We start from the raw sequence: 20,881 nt of genomic DNA, 5'->3' as shown, positions 1-20,881 counted from the left end.
GCCATGTGAAAACTTTAATTTGGTTCCAGATTATACAAAGCAGACTTGTCCAGTGGAGACCAAAAAAGGAAATTACTTTCCCCCCAGAAGATAAGAGTTACACTAGGGATTCTTATTTTCATAACAGAAACTCCCTCAAGTAGAAAAATAACTATTTCTTCCCTTCTGCTCTCCTTTATTATGTTATTCTCTGTCACAAACACCTAGTTTCTTCTCAGGCACCATAGGTTAATAGGTTGGTGGAGGGCTCAGGTGCTTAATGAAAACATTTCACCCACATATATCACTAAGTATAGAATGCCAATGTAATGTTATGGAAGAGGATGGGATCTGCTTTCGTCACTGCTGATGAGGTGGTTTTGAGGGATAGTTCTCTCATCTTTGCAAACTTAAAAGCTTGCAGCAGCACTGCTGAGAGTGGTCAAGTTAGAATTCACGCCTTTGCTTGCCAACTGTCCAAGAGTCATGGCAGGTGAGAGAAAATAAATGGACCAACATACTACACACAGAAAGAGACGGACAGAATTATAGCTGTCCATTAACAATGGAGTTGCAAACACAACTCACTAGATACAAAGTGCACGAAACCAAGGCCGCTCAGAAAACACAAATCGAGTAAGATACACAGAGTACATCTGCACCAATAAAAAGATACTAGACAGGAAGAGAAACAAGCTGTTACAACTGATCCACAAATAACAGTTCAGTAGTCCAGCTGCTATCAGTTGCATGGCTCCATGGGAGGCAGGATCAGCAAGCTAGCCTATTTCATTTAAAACTTTGGTCGTGAATGTAAACAGTCCTTGAAATACATTCTCATGTATATATTCAGGGGAGAAGAGTTTCATTTCCCAAACCATTAAGAACTCAGAAGACTGGTGAGCTAGGGTTGCAGAAAGATTATGCAACACAAGTGAATGTTTTCTTTTCTAGTTTATTTTTGGCGAAAGAAAAGCATTTTGTTGGATTCAATGAGCAACTGTAGAGCCAAGTAACATCTATTTGTTATAACAGAAGTTTTCTGCCATTCTCCCCACCATCACCTCTCTTGTGCTTTATTTCTTGGCCCTAAGTTTGGAGCTTCCTGAGATCTTCTAACCAGTTTTGGACATTATAGTACTGTATAATAACTGTATGTCTGCAACCCTTTTGAAAAGTTATAGCTACAAAGAGCAACAAGCAAGCAAGGAAGCCATTTCTTTACATTCCACCATATTGGCTGCTTTAAGACTGTAATGTGAAGTTTAAAGGTTATCATTCAAAGGGAAGTGGCTTTTTAATAGTTAAGAATAGAGCACATGCAGTAAGAGCTTAGACTGGAGTGTGCAAATAATTGCATTGCCAGAACATCCTAATGCCTCGTTTGTACCAATACATTGATGAAAATATTTAGACCTGATGTTAGCATAACTTTGAATCCCTGCATGAGTACGGCAGGACTATGGCAAATATAATTTCTTTTGTTTGTTTATGCACATGGCTTCTCAAAAGAATAAGGGGAAATGCACTTTATCCCTTGCAGAGCTACAATTCCAAGTACCCTGAGCAAACTACAGTTCCCAGGATTCTTTGGGGGAAGCTATGTGCATTGGATGTTTGGTGTGAATATGATCTGCGTCCCACCCCTTGCTTCTCATTACTTAATCTGATTTGCCTTGGGGCAAGTTTCTTCCTTGTTCCTTAACAGTGGTAAAATGTTACTTCAGCAAATATGTTGAGTATGTTAAATACTAACTTGGGTTCCTCTCTCAATCAGAATTTGAACGCCAGAGTTTAACACCTGAAATATTTCTAGACTGAGGTCAAAGAGACTGCAATTCTACAATGGCTTATCAAAGAACATTTTATGGATAAGAGCAATTACTTTAAACAAACACAATGTTCTTGTATTATTGCAGAAATTAAGTACATTGCATTAGCTGAACATCTTGAACTGAAACCATGATGTTAAAAAAAGGGAGATTTATAATGTGTCGTGAATGGTATGAATATTTAGATAAGGTTGCACAAAATGTCATAAGGTTGGCCAGTAACTACATCATAAATTTGCTATGCACATTTCAAGAAATCGCAGATACTAAAATAATAATAATAGTGAAATGTTAACATCCAACACTGCAATAAACTGATTTTACTGCAATTGTACATGATGGATTTTCCCCCCTTGACATTTTTTTCCTCAAGTGTGTTTACTTCCAAGCTGTGATATATAATGCCATTACGTTACACAGTATTGGTGAAATACAGCTGGTTTATTTCTAGTTAGTAGAGATTTTGTAGCCTTGTAAAGCAAAATAAACATTGTCTAGAATATATGACACTCCATTTTGCTTTAGAATTTTGTTTCAGTATATCTTTCAGGTCCAGTATGCATCTCAATATGGAAAGCAGATTTTTTAATTTATTTATTCAGCACTTTAATGTGTAAAATACTTGCCTTAGGTTGACTTCAATGCTATCTGCTTTGTTGAGCAGCACTGGGTTGTCAAGTTTGATTATGCACACACAGAGAGAGCCAGCTGCTATAGAGGCATTCAGGAGACTGATATTAATATTAACTTTTCAGATAAAAAGTATTATTTCCTCCAATCCTTTTTTATTTGCTTTAGCCACCTGGACCCTCACAGCACCAGTCTGGCTTCAGGCACTTCCTTTCTCTCCTTCTTTAGATGATCAGCCCTGTTAACTGATCTGTCTGGCGGGGCTAACGCCAAGCACAGCAACAGGAGTGCCGGTTAGCTTTGTAGACAAGGATTCCTTATTGTGAACCTCCCTGAGATCTATGGTTATAGGGCAGTCTACAAATTTAACAAATGAATAAATAAAAATTCTTGAGCTGGAGGCCATATGTTTTTAGCAGGAAAATGGGGAAGAATGAAATTTCCCCAACCTTATCAGGAGTTATGTTTTGGTTCATCAGAATTGTTTTGAAGCTTGCATTAACTTGAGAACAACTATGTTTCAATATGACTCCTTAAAAGTGGGAGACATTCTGTTTTTAATCTTGGGTTTAGCAGTTTTAGATAAGCTTTGCAGTTAACAGATTATTGTGTTATGATCTATGATGATGAAGATTATCTTGCTTATCTTGAACCGGTCAAGCAGTAACAAAGGTAATGTTCTTTTATGGTTCCCCCTTGGACAGAAGGGACTTGAGTTCAGTCCCAGGTTCATTTAAGGCAGTGAAGAAGAGAGGGGAATGGCCATAATGGAGCATGTGATTTGCATGCAAAAGGTTGCAGGTTTGGTCCTCCACATCTTTGGGTCTGGCTGGGAAAGGTGCCTGATGGAGCAGCGTAGATAATACCTATCTAGATGGAGTGACAGTTGGATTTGGTGCAAGGCAGCTGATGAAGGTATGTTGTGTGCTCTGAAATAGTACCTAAGCATTTTCTACTTTCACATATATGCATAGAAAGCCCACAGACTATGTCCTGCTACAACTTTGAGGTAGTGACTTAAAACAGGAACTTTCTTTAAACCTGCTCTTCCATTGCTACAGTGTAGTACATGGGCTTGTACTATACCCTGTACCCTGGAAAAGACCCTGATGTTGGGAAAGATTGAGGGCAAAAGGAGAAGGGGACGACAGAGGACGAGATGGTTGGATAGTGTTCTCGAAGCCACAAACATGAGTCTGACCAAACTGCGGGAGGCAGGGGAAGATAGGAGTGCCTGGCGTGCTCTGGTCCATGGGGTCACGAAGAGTCGGACACGACTAAACAACTAAACAACAACAAAAGTACACGGGCTTGGAGCTCATTATTTGTGGAAAGTTGGTCACAATCAACTTAAGCCCAGTGGGATCTAAATATGATGAATTTGCTCAGGATCCAGCTTTGGTTGTCCTTCAGTGTTATGGATCCTTCCATAACAGTTTGGATATGTTTATAGTTTGCCTATGTTGTGCAAATTTCATGTTGGTTGCCATAGGCACCCCATCCTTACTCTGAATACAAAGCTCCTTTTTGCCTGCTGTTGTAGATGCTTAGACAGGATTTTATATGCAAACTTAAGCTAGGATAAGGTAGTCTAGGGTTAAACTTTTGTTCTGCCTGAGGAATATGGATGGTGATGGCATTTGGAAAGGCAGGGCAGTTGTTCAGGGCCGATGGTTGTTTGAAGGGCTCATCAAGCTGAACCATAGATATGGCGTAATTATCCACCCTCTTCAGTTCCTGTGCTCAGAAGATCAGGAAGAAGTGAATTGAGAAGTGTGCAGATGATAAACTCTTTCCTTGAGGGAAGGAGAAATAGCCACTGTTTCTTGTCTAGGGCTTCACACAAAAAATGGGAGATGGCCTTAGTGGTCAGCAAGCTGTTGTAAAACCAGGACCTTGGCTATTGCGTGATCTTTGCATTTGTTTTAAAGGAAATGAGAATTGAAGAAAAGTGTGTCTAATATAATATAAAAAGACTAATACTCAGGGACTAGCTAATCTTGAAAGGAACAGAACATTCAAGTGCATTTCCCATTTTTTATTCATGTGTGTTGGCCCTTTTGATTGTTTTGTAGAAACTTGCATTCACTTTGCTTTGGGGGAAATGTATGCTATGAGATTTATTCCACCTTTTCCACCTATGTTTCATATTTGCTAACTTTTTTTTTTACCTAGTCACTATCATTAAAAGAGTACCATGAAAGTAATTATTCTGTCAAACTGAGGAACCCTAAAGACTTCTTGGAGTATCTTATTAACTTGAAAATAAGAGAAAGACTGTCAAAAAATCCTCCCTGTAGGTCCCATCAACCCCCATGGGCTGCTCTATTGAGTCCCCCAACCCTTAAGAGCACATTTTGGGATGGGGGGGCTGTAGGAGCAAGCGGTTTGCTCCTGCAACATTGGATTTCCCACTATATTATTGTCACAACATAGGATCGGAAATCAGTTGATCTAGTTTTTCACTAGATTGTGGAACTAATGCTAAGTGGAACCCTTCAATTTGCTGGACTAATGAACAGACAGGATTGGCCAGCTGCCATTTCAACTCGAGTCCGTTTAATTAAAAGCAGTGTTTAGAGTACCTTTGGTGGCAGTTCTCAAAAGCAGCCACAGTGAACAAAAGCAACTTCTACATTGCAGTTGGATTTTTATTTTTGCAATTCTCTTTTAAAAAATAAAATAAAAATGCACGAACCTCATGTGTAACTTTTGGTGTTCTGTCTTGTTTATTTGCTGTATCATCTTCCACTACCTTAAATGTTTTCACTGGTCTCTCAGGCTAGCAGGGTCACTCTGGATGTATTGTCCAGCTCATGGGTAATAATTCCCAGGCATCTGGCAAAACTTACTTTTCAAGTCTTCTACACAAATTTCATCAGTTTACAGAAATGACTCTAAATAATAAATTCATTTCAACATTGAGAGGAAAATAGTGTAATATACAGTATATGTATTGTGTGTTTACAATGCAGCAGGGTGGTTTGTTAACTTCTGCAAACTTTAAAGATTGTGTTTGGCAAGTTTTTCTTGTGTACTTAAAAATCTTATTTATGTGCAGTTGCCCTTCCTGTGTTGGAAAACGGGCATTGCACGCATTCCCATTTACCCAAGGGCACACATATTCACATTTCACTAGGACTGGAGCTATACTGCTGCTGTGATGAATACTCAGGGAGGGGATGGAAAAACCATACAGCTAGAAAATACAAAAATGGCATAAAAATGACAGGCATTTTCCCCAGCATCCCTAGAAAGGCTGCCAATGAACCAGTCAAGAACTGTGCCAGCAATGACACCTAATGCTGCTCACACATTGAGAGAGCCAACACAATGTGATAAGGATATACCCCCAGTTCACATCCCTGCACCACCATATACACAACATGCAAGACAATCCTGCAGTGCCCCAGTTTCATCAGCCCTACAGACTCGGCCCGTAACAAGTCTGCTGTTGCCAAACCCCAAGCATCCCTTCAGACAGTGGTCTGAAGCCCCCTTATGCTCCTTCCAAACACTGCTTTATGAGCCCAACATCCAAAGGGGAGGAAGGACAGCCTGTACAATGCAGCACCCATGCAGCTCCCCCTGGGCGGGACACCTGCAGAGAGTACACACAGTCCTGCCTGGCACCCCCACTTGTTGGGAGTGGCGTAGAGTTTGGTATGGCGTATTTGTACCTGGAGTCTCGAGCTGAGGTGCTTTAGAGCTGTAGGCAGAGAAGTGTAGCAGTGAGCTCAAGTTCTCAGGTGTGTTCTGAAGACAGACCGTTTTGTGCAAAGGTATCTTTTTTGTGTGCAAAGTGCCCTTTCTCCGGGTTTCCGTCACCAGAGTTCTGTTGTGCAAGAGTCTAATTGTGCAGAAGATGGGGCCAGAGAGATACAGCTCCAGAGAAGCTGTATCAGAGAAGTGGTCTCGCCATTGTGGGGCTTGCATACTGGTTGTAATGTGTTTTCATAGGGTGCATGTGGAGTTACACTATAATCTAGGCTCTGCCATGGTGACGTGAGCAGATCTGTTGACAGAGTACTGCTTTGTTTTTTTTAAAAAAAAACCCTCATGTTGACTTTATTGGGGGGAGGAGATTTCTTGCACCAGGTTTGGGGCTGGTATAAAGTTGTGCCATCCATGGGGTTGTGGCCATTGATTTAAAGGGCACAGGGGTTTGCTGCCATTATGCTTTTCCCAAGATGGCCCCATTCCGCCATCTTGCCAGAGTGCCTCTCCCAATGTCACTGCACCTGTGCCAACATGCTGCCTACAACTCCCATAATCCTTGGCCATTGGTCACGTTGGCAGGATTGATGGGAGTTGTAGTCCCACAACATAAGGAGGGCACCGTATTAGTTAGCCCTGCTGCACCCTTTTAGCTTGTGGAACTTCAGAACAAATTTGCGCTCCACCTCAAATGATTAGATTAAGGATCTCTTGAAAAATCTCCGCTTGTAAAGTGACGATTTACAGTTGAAAGATTATTGCTTCCTTCATTTCGCTATAATTTACCATGACTATAGATTACTTCCTTAATTTATTAGTAATAGAAGGGGGAAAGGTTGTATTTTATTATATGTTACTGTGGAAAATGAGTTATAAATTTGTTAATGAAACTGCTGACTCATCGCTGCAGGACAAAACAGTATGGATTTCTTTTGACTATGTGATTGAAACGCATTGTTTTTCTCTGTTTTGGGAAGACTATCCATAAGGTTTGTCACACTTTGTAACAAATTTTGAAACTGCCACTTCCTCCTTGCCATATTTTAGCAATGTTTTAGCCAAATCAATAAAACCAATATAAAATATCCACTTTGTCATAGCTTTGTGATTCCTTTCTTTCCCCTCAATGGGTGCCATATTCCTGATGGGTCCCTGAAGTATGGATAATTACTCGTTTAGTGAACAGAAACACAATGACATATAAACACCTATATAAATATAGTTGTACCTTGGAGGTTGAACGGAATCCATCCTGGAACTCTGTTCGACTTCCAAAACATTTGGAAATCAAGACGCAGCTTCCGATTGGCTACAGGAAGCTCCTGCTGCCAATCAGAAGCCTCGGGAACCTGCATTGGACATTCGGGTTCCAAAGAACGTTGGCAAACTGGAACACTCACTTCCAGGTTTGCGGTGTTCGGGAGCCAAAACATTTGACTTGCAAGGTGTTCGACTTCCAAGGTACAACTGTATATGCTTAATTGGTTCTGATTATGCCTCATTGTAACAGCACTTGCAGTTCCACAGACGGAAAGATCTAGGTATATTAAAATGAACTTTATGTGCTGCATTTCATGTTGAATGATACATGAAAGCTTGATTTCTTAACAGCTAGAGTATTGTTGGGCTAGCAGCTGAGGAGGAAATTTTTTGTCAGTTCAGAGACCTTGGCATTTTGGTCTGTCTGTTTCCAAGCTGAATGGCTGCTTGTTTGAGGTAACTAGGTTGTCTTTGTGGATCTCCTTGGGAGAAAAAAAACCTCATGTGTTACATATCCCAGTAGAAGCGAAAGACTGGGCTACTAGTGCCAAAATTAACAGGAACAAAGTGCTAAGATTGTACCAGTGGGCAAAAGTGGTTTCTCTCAAGTTTGCTCAAAGAGCATTGAATGAAAAATGAGATTCTGAAAGAGCAATTGCTCTGGCACTGGTGGGTAACTATAGCTGAGGCCATGGAATAAATGAGTATTTATGTAGGAGATTCTGTACCTCCATGTCAGACTGCTGCTTTTTAGGCTACAAGGAAGCCTTTTTGGCACTGGAGACACTGAGGACTAAGGCTGGACTCAGGAATACCCTGCTCAATTATGCACTACGCAGGAGTGAATGAGGACAGCGTGTACACAAACTGTAGAGTTCCTAAAGGAACATCTTGTTCAGTGGCCTGCCTATTCTGAGGGAGGATGCCCTGCTATCTAATATATTCCCTGAATATGCATTTCCACCATTTCCCTGAAAAACCTCGAAAGGTACAAGGTGTACAACTGTTAGTGACTTGCTACTGTAACAAGCTGCTCTGATTTAAACTTTATTCTTTAAAGTTTAACTTCAACCCAGCAGCGTAGCGTGGGTTGTCAGCACCCGGGGCAAGGCAAGTAATTTGCGCCCCCTAACCCGTGGATTTGCGCCCCCTAACCCTACAAATCTATGCCTATGAATGATGGTCCCTCTCTCTCTCTCTTTCTCATATTCCAATTGATTCCCATTTCCGCCGATCGATCCCCGAAGCTCTCACCCAGCAAAATTCGTGCGTAATTACGCTTCGCCATCCCTAATCCTGCCGCTTCCACCGGGAAATCATGACGGTGCGTTTCTCCTCTCCAAACTTTCCCCGGCCCTTTGCCGGCCAGCACAGCCCTTTTGGCTACGAGCTCCCCTCCTTCTCTGCCCGCTTCCGACCCCACCCATCCACGTCCAGCCTCCCTACCTCCTGAAAAAAGGCGACGGCGCCGAGCAGGACACCCCTGTGGCCATCGGAGAGAGGCAGGGCCGAGGGAGGCAAGCCAATGGGCGAGGCGGGGGTAGGTGGCCACGGGGGCGGGCGTTGCCGCAGTCCTCGGGTGGGCAAGGTAGGAGCAGGCGGAGGCTGGCCGGCCGCTCTGACAATAGGGGCGGGCCGAGGGCACGACGGGGCTGGGCCCTCTGGACTCGCGCCCCCCCCAGATGTTGCGCCCGGTGCGGCCGGCACCCCTGGCACCCCCCACGCTACGCCACTGCTTCAACCTAGATCCCTTGGCTGTCAGCTAGCTTTCTTGGAAGACCACTTTAAGAACTGAATGAGGGGTTATAGCCCATCTCCTCAGCTCCATTGGCTTCCTAAGTGGGCCTGCTGGCAAGTTCAGTTCCCACACTTATTTCACATTATTTTGGGGCCTACATCAGCACTTGAGGGAGCAAGTTTTGCCTCATAGCGGGGCAGATTTGGCCCAGGAGTCTCCAGTTGCTGACTCTTAATTCTATTCAGCTCCATCTAGGATAAAGTCGTTGTTTTCGTCGCATTCCTTGGGGACGCAGGTAAACAGTTTCCTTTCTGCTATTCTTTAAAAAAAATGTTTCAAAATGTATGCTCTCTCTCTGTGTCTCTGATCACGCCTGCTGTCCTTGCCCCCTTCCAAAGGCTGATTACCTGTGGTTTTTCCAAATGTCTTTCATGCAGGGGCAAAACTAGGCTGTATTTCACCCAGGTCAAAGACCCAGTTTGTCACCTCCCATGTGCATTTGCACACACATGCACAGGCTGGGAGCTTCATGGTGCCCCTCTGGTGGCTTCACCCAGGGCAACCCCCCCCCACTAGTGCCACACACCCCAGCTATGGCAAAAAACCAAAGGATGCCATCAGGAAGTTATGGGGCCTATTCTGAGTTATGGGACATGCGCTGATTGAAAACAAAGCACTAAGACTGCCCCAAACCTTTGCAGCTGCAAACAGGATAAACAGCAAGGACACATTTAACCCCCTCGATGCCATCAGCAGCACAAATCATCATGAATGTGCAGTAAGGGGGAGGTCTAGAGAGGCTCTGAACCTGCACTCTGCCCTAGTTGCTGGTGCTATGTAAGTAACACAAGCAAGTTTTGATGGGAAGCAGGTGTTCCCTTTGCCTCTTAATAACAGTCTTGCTGGTTTCAGCTACCTTTGCTCCACCTTGGTCCTTCTGCAGATGCTCTCAGGCTCTAATTCTGTCCCTGCTGGGACTTGTGCCCAGCACCAACACTGGCTAGGTTGGGAGTGTGAATGCTGAAAGTGACAAAGAACAGAAACTGTTATTATTACTTTGGGGAAAATATCTGTATCACGGTAGAATGCCAGTGGGACGCGGGTTGCACTGTGGTCTAAATCACTGAGCCTCTTGGGCTTGCCTATCAGAAGGTCGGCGGTTCGAATCCCCGCAACGGAGTGAGCTCCCGATGCTCTGTCCCAGCTTCTGCCAACCTAGCAGTTGAAAAGCACACCAGTGCAAGTAGATAAATAGGTACCACTGTGGCAGGAAGGTAAACGATGTTTCTGTGCACTCTGGTTTCTGTCACAGTGTTCCGTTACACCAGAAGCGGTTTAGTCATGCTGGCCACATGACCCAGAAAGCTGTCTGTGGACAAACGCTGGCTCCCTTGGCCTGGAAGTGAGATGAGCGCCACAAACCCATAGTCGCCTTTGACTGGACTTAACTGTCCAGGGGTCCTTTACCTTTACCTAGGATGTCGTAGTAGGTACGAGCATGTTGCATTTTAATTTGGAGGTTTTTTTGTCGCTGAAACAGGATTTTCAAAAGTATCAGCGTTCCCAACCCCACTTGCCTTAGCAGTGTTATAGTTTGAAGCCTAGGAAGTGGGTGAGTAGTTGGTAGTCTGCAGTTTGCATACTCCTTCATGCTTTCTAGATTGGTTGCTTCATCTGGGATACAGATGTGTTGTGAAAAACCAACACTGTCTCTCTCTCTTTGAAGACTCGGGACTTCAGCGGCATTGTAAATGTACATGTTTCTCTAGAATATATTTGCATTAGATTGATAAGGTCTATGAATAATAGTGATTTCTTTTAGATCAGAAAGATAGATTTCAGTTATATGTACTGATAAAGACAGCTTTCCGCGTTTGTCAAATTTTAATAAACATTTCTCCCCCAACAGTGCAGATATATTCTGCTTGCAACTTGTAGCACAAAAGCATAGCAACATTATGTTTATATTATAGAGTTGCAATCTTCTTCTAGGAATCATTCTCAAACGTCTGATATATATACAGAGAGTTTTGATGACAACAATTTTGACTGTACTCTAGTTGTTGCTGTTTACATTTCTGAATGGTTGTGGATTAAGGTGGTATGTCCTGGTGAACAATCAGACCATGTATAGCCCACTTTCAACCAGTGTTAGAAACTGAGATATGAAAGCTAGGAGCTAAATGGCATCTTAAGCTTAGGTTATGGGTGCAACAACAAAATGTCTAGGCACCTTTTTTTAATAAGAATGCCAAGCTGAAAATGAATGAACTACAGCTAAAATACTATGTTCATTTTTCACATGGTCTAGTCCTTCTCCTGCCCACCCCCCTAATATTCTTAAGAGGGTCTCTTCTCCAGTCTTCAGAGAGTGGCTGAAAGTGGGGAGGCAGAAAAAGCTCATCCTTTCCTTCCACTCTGCAGTTTTAATCTGAAATCTTAAGAACAGTGCTGCACCCAGGGCTCAGAAACTGCTCGCGCTAATGAAATTCCCTGTCGCAAAATGTACCTAGAACAATGGGAGTTTCGAACACTGCTTTCGACCCATCTGATTTTTTTAAAAGGTTCATAAGGTTGCTTGATTGTAATAATATGAAACTTATGCATATTGAAACACCAGGAGATTTGTTGGGAGGGATGAACGAGAGTGTGGATTTACTCTGCACAAAACACAGTTGCCAGGGACTTTTGTCTCTTTAAGAATGATTCAGCTAAAAGGCGAAGAAAGAACAGGTCAAAAGGGAGTTTGGGCCCATGCTGGTATTTCCTGCAAGCTAAATAATTCCAGCAGGGTACAGAGCTAAACAAACCTTGAACGTTTCTAGAGTTTATAAAGACAAGCTTCTTACTTGGGACTCCGTGGTGATAAACAAAAAAGGATTTTAGTTGGAATTTTATAGAGTTTTGGGAGATGCTATAGTGAAGATTAAAAGAGTGCGATATACAAAGTCCTCCTTTCAAATCTCTCTTCAGTGTGATAAGGAAGCTTCTGTCTGTGACTCTTAGGCTGTGTACACACCATGCATTTAAACCACACACCTTGCCACATCAAATCTTGGGAAATTTAGTTTAAGGTGCCGGGGAATGTAGCTTTGTAAACTACAGTTCCCAGAAATCTTCGGGGTGGAAATGTGCTTTAAATGTATCAGCAGCCTTAGTCCCTAATTCTGCGGTATGAGAATCAAAATATGGGGGGTGTTGACTTCCAGGATTGTTGTAAGACTTATTGAGATAAGGAAGGGTTGTCCAATGGTGACCTTTAATCTAACTGAAAGGACTTCTGCTTGTGCATGGCTGAGAACCTGGTTTTCACTGATTCCAACCCCCTGCCCTGCTCAGCCACCTGTGCCCCAGCCCAAAAGCTGCTCCTGAGGATTGAGGGGTGCTCCAAAACAGTATGGGGCATAGCACAGAATGGTTCAGTGTATAGTGTCCTATCTCGTATGAACAGAAGTACGTTCTGCAAGCATGGGGGGTGGGGGTTCTGTTCCCAGAGCCCACTTGAGAGGGCTGAAGATTCCTGAGGATCAAACCCCTCCCCCTTTGTAAAGCCTCAGAGCCCTGTGGTTGCACAGTAACATGTGTTCCTTCTTATTATTTTTGCTTTATGATACGTTCAGGTTGTTTCGTTACTGTCAGTCCATGGCATAAACGGTTTCATTTCATGTTATTTGTGTGTGTTTCTGTGTGCTTAGAATCTCCATAGGTCCACCAATGTGGTCTACCAAGCTCACCACGTTAGCAGGAGTAAGAGAGGGCAAGTCGTGGGCTCAAGAGGTGGCTTTCGAGGCTGTACAGTGTGGCTCACAGGTATCGTACTCATGATTAACTCAGCAAGTTGGCACATGGGGAAAGCTATTCACACAGTGGACAAAGTTACTGTACTGCAACTGATGGGTCCATTATTATAAGTCACGTATAAGGAGAAAGAGGTGTTGTTTAATGTTCAGTTCAACATGGCCAAGAGATGTGAGTTCCAAACGCTTTAATATAGTGGTGGTGACTTGCTGGCCCATGGTTTGTGCCTGGCTCCCCAACCATTTTATTTTTGTTTAATTTGTTCCTGCCACAGACGCCCACCAACTTTGCCAGTAGCGTGGCTCATCTGACAAATAGTGAGGGGGTGATAACCCCTGTGTGTCAGCTGATCTATGTGTGCCCTGTATCTGTTTGTGTTTGGTGCATGTGGCATATGCGCATATGTGAGGCAATGTATTTGTTACTGTCACTGGATGCTCAGAAATTGAGACTTCATGTAGAGCCATTGTTCGCATGCAGTCCTGGGTGGCCACAGCAGCTCCCTGGCTCCCATTTCCCCAGCTACAGGTTTTTTTTATGTCTATCTGTAGCCAAAATGGACTGAAAGAAGCTTTGCACAAACTGTGCTGTTAGTCAACACTCCACTGTAGACACCTTTTCCCTGAGCAGTTAGAATATTTGTGAACATTTCCCAGCAGCTCAGTCAATGGATAAAGAGACTCATACATGACCAAAGACAAACACACATACCTGTTGTTTGATAAGTTAGATAACTTGTTTATAAAGAAATAAGAATGTTTTATTAAATGAGTTCCAGTTACAGATAGGTAGCTGTGTTGGTCTGCCATAGTCAAAATAAAAAAATTCCTTCCAGTAGCACCTTAAAGACCAACTAAGTTAGTTCTTGGTATGAGCTTTCGTGTGCATGCACACTTCTTCAGAAGAAGTGTGCATGTTATCTGAAGAAGTGTGCATGCACACGAAAGCTCATACCAAGAACTAACTTAGTTGGTCTTTAAGGTGCTACTGGAAGGAATTTTTTTATTAAATGAGTTTAGTTGCATGATCTTTGAGAACTTATTTTATGACATATTTGTGAATGTGAAGGGTCCTTTGGTTTACATGAAAAATCACAGATTTTATGCACTGCCTATTATTAATACAGGTCTTTCTGGTGCTGGCAAGACAACCATTGGGTTTGCACTTGAAGAGTACCTTGTGTCTCATGGCATCCCTTGCTACTCCCTTGATGGGGATAACATTCGTCACGGACTCAATAAAAACCTTGGCTTCTCTGCTGATGACCGAGAAGAAAATATCCGTCGCATTGCTGAAGTTGCCAGGCTGTTTGCCGATGCTGGACTTGTTTGCATAACAAGTTTCATTTCTCCTTTCTCAAAGGTAAACCTTTCAAGAAAAACAGCATATTTCCCATGCTGTAAAAGCTACTTTTACTAATATTTGTGGAAAGAAGATACATAATTTCCGCCCTCCCTTCCCAACAGGTGGGCTGGGTTTGTGACACCAAGCGGGCTTACCTGGTCTGGTGCCTCCCACCTGGGTCAGGGTGGCTATCGTCCGGCCCCCGGCCTGGAAGGACAATGGACGGCCGGCTGGGGGTGGGGCAAAGGCCAAGGGAAAGAGGCTAACCCCTTTGGCCAAACCTCACTTTGTTTCTTTCTCTTTCAACATTTGGGAACTAAAAATACAGTCCTTTAAATATATTGTTTCCACGTAAAGCATTGTCAAGGGGTGTTGGAATGGAGGTTGGTCCAATATTTTTATTCAGCATTATGCAAAAGAATTCTGTTTATAAAATATAAGCATGTTTCTGGCAGAGAGAGAGAAAGGCTGTGTCCTGTGTCTGTGTGCCCTGTAGGTCTGGATACATCCCATGTTTGGATTAATGTTGGTATTTTAAATGTGGGTATATCTCTTCTTTTATTTTGAATGTTATCTTAATGCTGACGTATCGTGCTGTTTTGCTGCTATTTGTGGGTAGATGCCCTGAAAAAGCAGGATAAATACCTAGAAACAAATGAACAAATAATACAAGAGAGAGAGAGGGGGAGAGAGAGAGAGAGAGAGAGAGAGAGAGCGCTTTGTATCAATGTCCTGTCATGTCTCTCTCTGTGTGAGTGTGAGTGTTTGTACTGTAACGTAAAAGGAAACAAATGTTAGCATTGGTATGCTATTATTTACTCTGCTTTCCTTTTACACAGGACCGCCAGAATGCAAGAAACATTCATGAGGCAGCTGGACTTCCTTTCTTTGAAATCTTTGTGGATGCTCCCCTGAATATCTGTGAGAGCAGGGATGTGAAAGGCCTTTATAAAAAAGCACGAGCTGGAGAAATAAAAGGTATGCCAGTTTTTGCATCTACTGATAATGTATTCTATTCCCCACATGGAAACCCCAGTTCACATCACCCCCCCCTTCTTCCAGAAGTCTCCCTTGAGCAGCAGACTTGCTTTGACTGAACTCTGCCCCAGTCTGAATTTGTGTGTTATTAGATACCCAGCTGAGAGGTCCCATGGGCCTCCCATGGCTGTGCCATGGCTAACTGGAGCTATGGACCCAACACAGCTGTGTTGCAGGAAGGAAGGGGCACTCTGGTGACACATTCTCCTGTTTGAAACCCAATGAGCTAGATAGGAAACTCTGCTGCCTTGGAAGGCAGCAATTTCTCTGTAGTGTTTTGACTTAAGTAGTTGATGAGAGGTCTCCAGCAGTTCGTGCAAAAGATGCAAAAGCCATTCCTAAGCATGGGTGTCCTGAAAGAGAACACATTTCCTTGCCCTTTTTAACCACTTGACTGCCATGCTATTGTTTATGTAAATGAATATTCCACACTCTAGGATTCACTGGAATTGACTCAGATTATGAGAAACCAGAAGCGCCTGAAATTGTGCTGAAAACCAACATATATTCTGTCACTGAATGCATCCAGCAGATTGTGGACCTCTTGCAAGATCAGGTACACTGTTTAAGTAATGAAACCTAGAAAAGCATGAATGTCTCCCCCCCCCCCCTTCCCAGACCCATTTTAAAAAATGAATATTGTCACTAAGGGCCTACACATCTTCTTTTTATCCTCTAGAACATTGTTCCGCCAACTGCGATCAAAGATGTCCTTGAACTGTTTGTCCCTGAAAATAAAGTTGAACCAGCTCGGGCTGAAGCCAATATACTGCCTTCTGTGAAGATTACCAAGGTAAGAGAGTAGTAACCTGGAGGTGTGAAGTTGTGTTAATCTGCTGTAGCAAAACCATCCAATGGTAGTGAATTTCTTCACCCTTACATTCCTTCCTGTGTTCCAAGGATTATGCATTGTTTGGTGCACTGTGTATCAGGGAGGTCAATCAGTGCATGGAGCCACTAATTCTTGTTGGTGCCACTTCACCACCGTCTTCATTCACATCTAAAGCAGCATCATACCACTTTAAACAGCCATGGCTTCCTCCCAAAGCATCCTGGGGACTGTAGTTTGCTAGAGGGCACTGAAAGTTGTTAGGACTGCAGACCTCTATTCCCCCTCACAGAGCTACAATTCCCAGAGATCCCTGGGAAGAGGGCTTGATTGTTAAAACCTCTCTGGGAATTGTAGCTCTGTAAAGGGGATGGGGGTCTTTGAACAACTCTCAGCACCCTTTAATGAATTACGGTTTCCAGGATTCTTTTGAGGAGAAGCCTTGGCTGTTTAAAGTGAAATGATGCTACTTTAAATGTATAGTGCAGATGGGACTAAAGCCTGTGGCAGTATATTCCCAAAAAGGCTCTCCAATCCTTATTTCTATATATGTTCTATCAGAAGATAACAAAAAAAAAAAAAGACCCAGAACTAGCTCTGCCATCAAGCCGATCGAGCAAACTGCATCAGCTTGCCAATTTTATAGTTTAGTATATTTTTATTACTCTTGGAGGGGTGCCATCTGAATGTTCTGCATCGGGTATCAAAATCTCTTGGATTGCCTTTTGAATGCTTTCCAATCCTAGATTTTTACTGGCTTCTTTTAACTACTTCTGGATTTTAATGTATATATATATATATATTATAAAATAGTTGTTTTCCTGTTTGTATTGCATTTTGGAAGTGATCTTTGTCAATTTTAATTATGAACTTATTGTAACTTCATTGCCCATCACCTTGTCCACCTACCTGGTAGAGAGGCAGCCGGCAAAGGTGGTAAATAAACATTCCCAGGGCATCTTAAAGACTGACACATTCACTGTGGCATATGCCTTTGTAGACTAAGATCTACTTATTCAAATGCAAGATGGGAGAGTAAATTGGATAAATAGTTCTGTTCTAATCATCCATATCACTCTGTCTACTTTATACCTAGGGAAATCAGGGTCCAGCTAAATATATGTATCCTTCTCAGTGTGTTCAGTAAAATACAGTCATATGTAATCAGTACTTAAAACATTTCTTTGTTACCTTATGCCTTAATGTCATCATTGGGTGCACCAGGGGTGAGAAACTATTCATTGAATTATAACTCCCATATAATCTCTGACCATTGGCTATGCAGGCTAAGCTTGTTGGGAGTTACATCTGGAGAATTAAGGATTTCCCTTCCTGATTTACACTATGGAAAGGTTCCTCAGAAAGACCCGTTTCCTCTCAGCTACCTCTGGCAGAAGTTGCTGGCCCCCTTATGTGTCATGGACATGCTAATGAGAGAGTTTACAAGATGGGTGGCCATTATGCCTCAGGGAGCCAGAATCCAAAATCCTGCATGTACCTCAGGTTTTCCCAGTTCCATAATATTCAAACCGTATTCTAAGGAATCATCTAAAGCTTATCCAGACTTTCATAATAATAAGAGGAGTAAAAGGCTGCTTGTTCGCCACTGCCAGTCTCTCTCTAGAATGCACTAAGTTGCTAAAGGAGAGTGTTTGATGTATTCTTAGGCCACCAACCTTTAACTTACCTGTGAGTTTGGGGACCCATTTCCCAATTGCTATTATTATTTTTACTGTGTATCTGTATGGTGGTAGTGCTGTTGTTGTGGCCCACTTCAGATCAGGCCACAACCATGTAAGTGTGAGGGAACTTCACCATCTGAAGACCAATGTTCTAGGTTAGTCATTCACTTCAGCCAGGACTACACCAAGGCCCAGTGGTCCCAGTCCACACTCTGTGTTAATTCCAGGGTCTAAAACATTCCTTAAGGCAGGCATCCCCAACCTTTGGCCCTCCAGATATTTTGGACTACAATTCCCATCATCCCTGACCACTGGTTCTGTTAGCTAGGGATCATGGGAGTTGTAGGCCAAAACATCTGGAGGGCCGAAGGTTGGGGATGCCTGCCTTAAGGTACTCAGCTACATACAGGTGTCCTGTGGCCGACTTACAGAAAAATCAGTTTAGAAAAAAAAACCCCAAACAAACACAAAATGAAGATTTAACAACCGCTAGTCAACACTGAGTTTATTCCAGGCTTCTTTTATCTTTGATGCTTTTGATCCCAATGCAATTGGACTCAAAATGATTCTGACGACACCTGTGGCCATCTACTGGCTAATATTTGCAGGTGCAGCCATTTACGCTTCTACAACTGCATGATTAGAAATTAATATCCGGCTACTTTTGTAGAAATGCTAGCTTCTTTTTTTTTGCTTTTTTTTTTTGAGGGCTGTGTATTATTATTAATTGCATGCCTTTCGTATATATTTGAGTTGGGGCTATGTTGATATAAACTGGCTATAAGCAAGCAGTAAATTTCCAGAGCTGTGAGGGGGATCCAAAACCTGCCTCCTACACAGTGTCTACCAGGTGAAGAGGCTTTACTGCCTTAATGATGAATCTAAGTGCACCTTTTATTTATTCCTATACAGTGGTACCTCTGGTTATGTACTTAGTTCGTTCCGGAGGTCCGTTCTTAACCTGAAACTGTTTTTAACCTGAAGCACCACTTTAGCTAATGGGGCCTCCCGCTGCTGCCGCACGATTTCTGTTCTCATCCTGAAGCAAAGTTCTTAACCCGAGGTACTATTTCTAGGTTAGCAGAGTCTGTAACCTGAAGCGTATGTAACCTGAAGCATATGTAACCCAAGGTACCACTGTATCAGAGAATGGTTGGTATTACTACCGAAGGGAGAGGAATTACATGTGGGGATAATATTGCATTGTAGCGAAGGTTTCCCAATATTGCTGGCATTGTGTGATCTGGTCATGAACCATGAGAAAACTCTTGGGGAGATACAGCTCACAGTATATGGGTTTCCCTCAACATAACCTGCCCATCATAATGACTGACACCTGCTAGTAAAAAAATGTGGTTATGATGTTTTATGCCTTTTGTTTTGGTCATAAATAACTTACACTTTTTAGTAATTGGGCCTGTATTTTATTAGTGGAAATGTAGTGGCTTTTATCTAAGAAAATATTTTTTGGGGGGGGCCACACAAGAATTGGGGACACTCCATTGTATTTAATTAGAAAGTAATTTGCAATACTTAAAAGTGTGAAAACAGGCAGTCTTTACTTGTGTTGTAAATCTGCCATATGCTGTTCTCTTTTTTTCAGTTGGATCTGCAGTGGGTTCAAGTCCTAAGTGAAGGTTGGGCCAGCCCATTGAAAGGGTTTATGCGGGAGAAAGAATACTTGCAAGTTATCCATTTTGGCACCTTGCTTGATGGTATGATTTGCCGGTTCCTACACTTTGTCGTTAGAGCTTTTGCCTGCCTATATGCACATTGCGGGAAATTCAGCAGAAGAAATCAGTTCAGAACACTTACCTGTTGAGGTGACTGGAGCACAGCTTTTGAATGAAACAGTTTACATTACTGCTGTATTGGGAGATGTGAAAAAAACCTGCTGATCACACACAGGTGCATCCATGCCAGATTCTGGGCATGTCCAGTTGAACTAGACCTAGCCTCACTCCCAAGGGCCACAGAAAATGCACAAAGCCTAAGGCTTTGTTGTTTTGGGGGAGCATTTCAGTCATACAAGCTTTCCTCTTTATTTCCCAAGTCACTGGGCTTTAAAATGCTATTTTGTGGTGTAATGGATAGAGTATTGGTCTAGGAAACCTTGGATTCAAACATGCATGAATCTCACTCAGTTATATTGGATCACTTACTGGCCATAATGCAACAAAAGTTAGCTGTAACTAAATTCCACTGAAACCTAGAGCTGAAAGTAGTTTAAGAGATGCTTTAATTCCCATGGGGTATGCACACATTTCTCATGTCCCACCATTGCTCCCTGAAAATAGGATTCGCAGGGTTTTGTTTTGTTTTTTTTGAAAGCATACACAACCTGGAAATCTTAGGAAAGTGGAATGGAGCCCTCTTCACTTAAGTCCTATTCCACTGCTTGCCATAATATTTATTTGCAAAGAACCTTCGTGAGATAACACATGTGATCTTTTAATCTTGCCTACTATATGGAGTTGTTGTTATTAACATAAAATAGGAAAACCTCAGAGCCCTTATCATGTGCAACTAGTGCCCCCAAATAAAAACCTACATTCTCACCTGCATAAAAGGACAGATTCAGTCAGTGGGTTCCAGCCTTGCATCATAATACAGCACAGGATGCACAACTGCACCTGCGTTAGTTGCAGCCTTGAGAACCTTTTTCTCTCTCCCTGCATTGGTCTGAATGAAGCAAGAGGATGTTGAGGGTTACAACATCAAATTGAAGTTATTTGCCTGGGGGTGGGGGGTGGGCCAGTTAAAATATGGTTGATAATTGTGCTTATATTTTGCCAGGAAGGGGTAGAGTTGATATATCCGAGCTTGGTACGTATTCAGTTGTTTTCTTCCCCCACTATGGTATGAAAATAATTACAGTTATGAGATTTTCATTTAAAAAGTTAGAAAATGTATGTTACGGAAATGAAATTTTGATGTAGAGGTCTGCAATCCATTACGAGTATATTCGTGATCCAACCAGTTACCAGTACCAGCTTCCTCAAGCATTTTTATTGGCTGGGAAAGGATATGTCTT

General features: G+C 42.5%; 1 protein-coding gene across 2 annotated transcripts in view; it reads left to right on the top strand.

The window, feature by feature from the left end:
- Positions 1–20,881, top strand: part of PAPSS2 (3'-phosphoadenosine 5'-phosphosulfate synthase 2) — a 50,111-nt gene that overhangs the window by 9,562 nt on the left and 19,668 nt on the right. The window contains exons 2-8 of one of the 2 annotated variants that reach the window (XM_028729678.2): positions 12,852–12,966; positions 14,081–14,316; positions 15,138–15,276; positions 15,774–15,892; positions 16,016–16,129; positions 19,451–19,562; positions 20,644–20,673. In XM_028729678.2, the coding sequence (XP_028585511.2) occupies positions 12,852–12,966; positions 14,081–14,316; positions 15,138–15,276; positions 15,774–15,892; positions 16,016–16,129; positions 19,451–19,562; positions 20,644–20,673 (865 nt within the window). The remainder of the gene's footprint in view (positions 1–12,851; positions 12,967–14,080; positions 14,317–15,137; positions 15,277–15,773; positions 15,893–16,015; positions 16,130–19,450; positions 19,563–20,643; positions 20,674–20,881) is intronic. The other variant, XM_028729679.2, reaches the window with a different exon arrangement.

Source organism: Podarcis muralis, chromosome 6, assembly GCF_964188315.1.
Source record: "Podarcis muralis chromosome 6, rPodMur119.hap1.1, whole genome shotgun sequence".
Classification (NCBI taxonomy): Eukaryota; Metazoa; Chordata; class Lepidosauria; order Squamata; family Lacertidae; genus Podarcis; species Podarcis muralis.
Note: the sequence above shows the minus strand (reverse complement) of the source record. Positions and strands in the feature narration are given on the sequence as shown.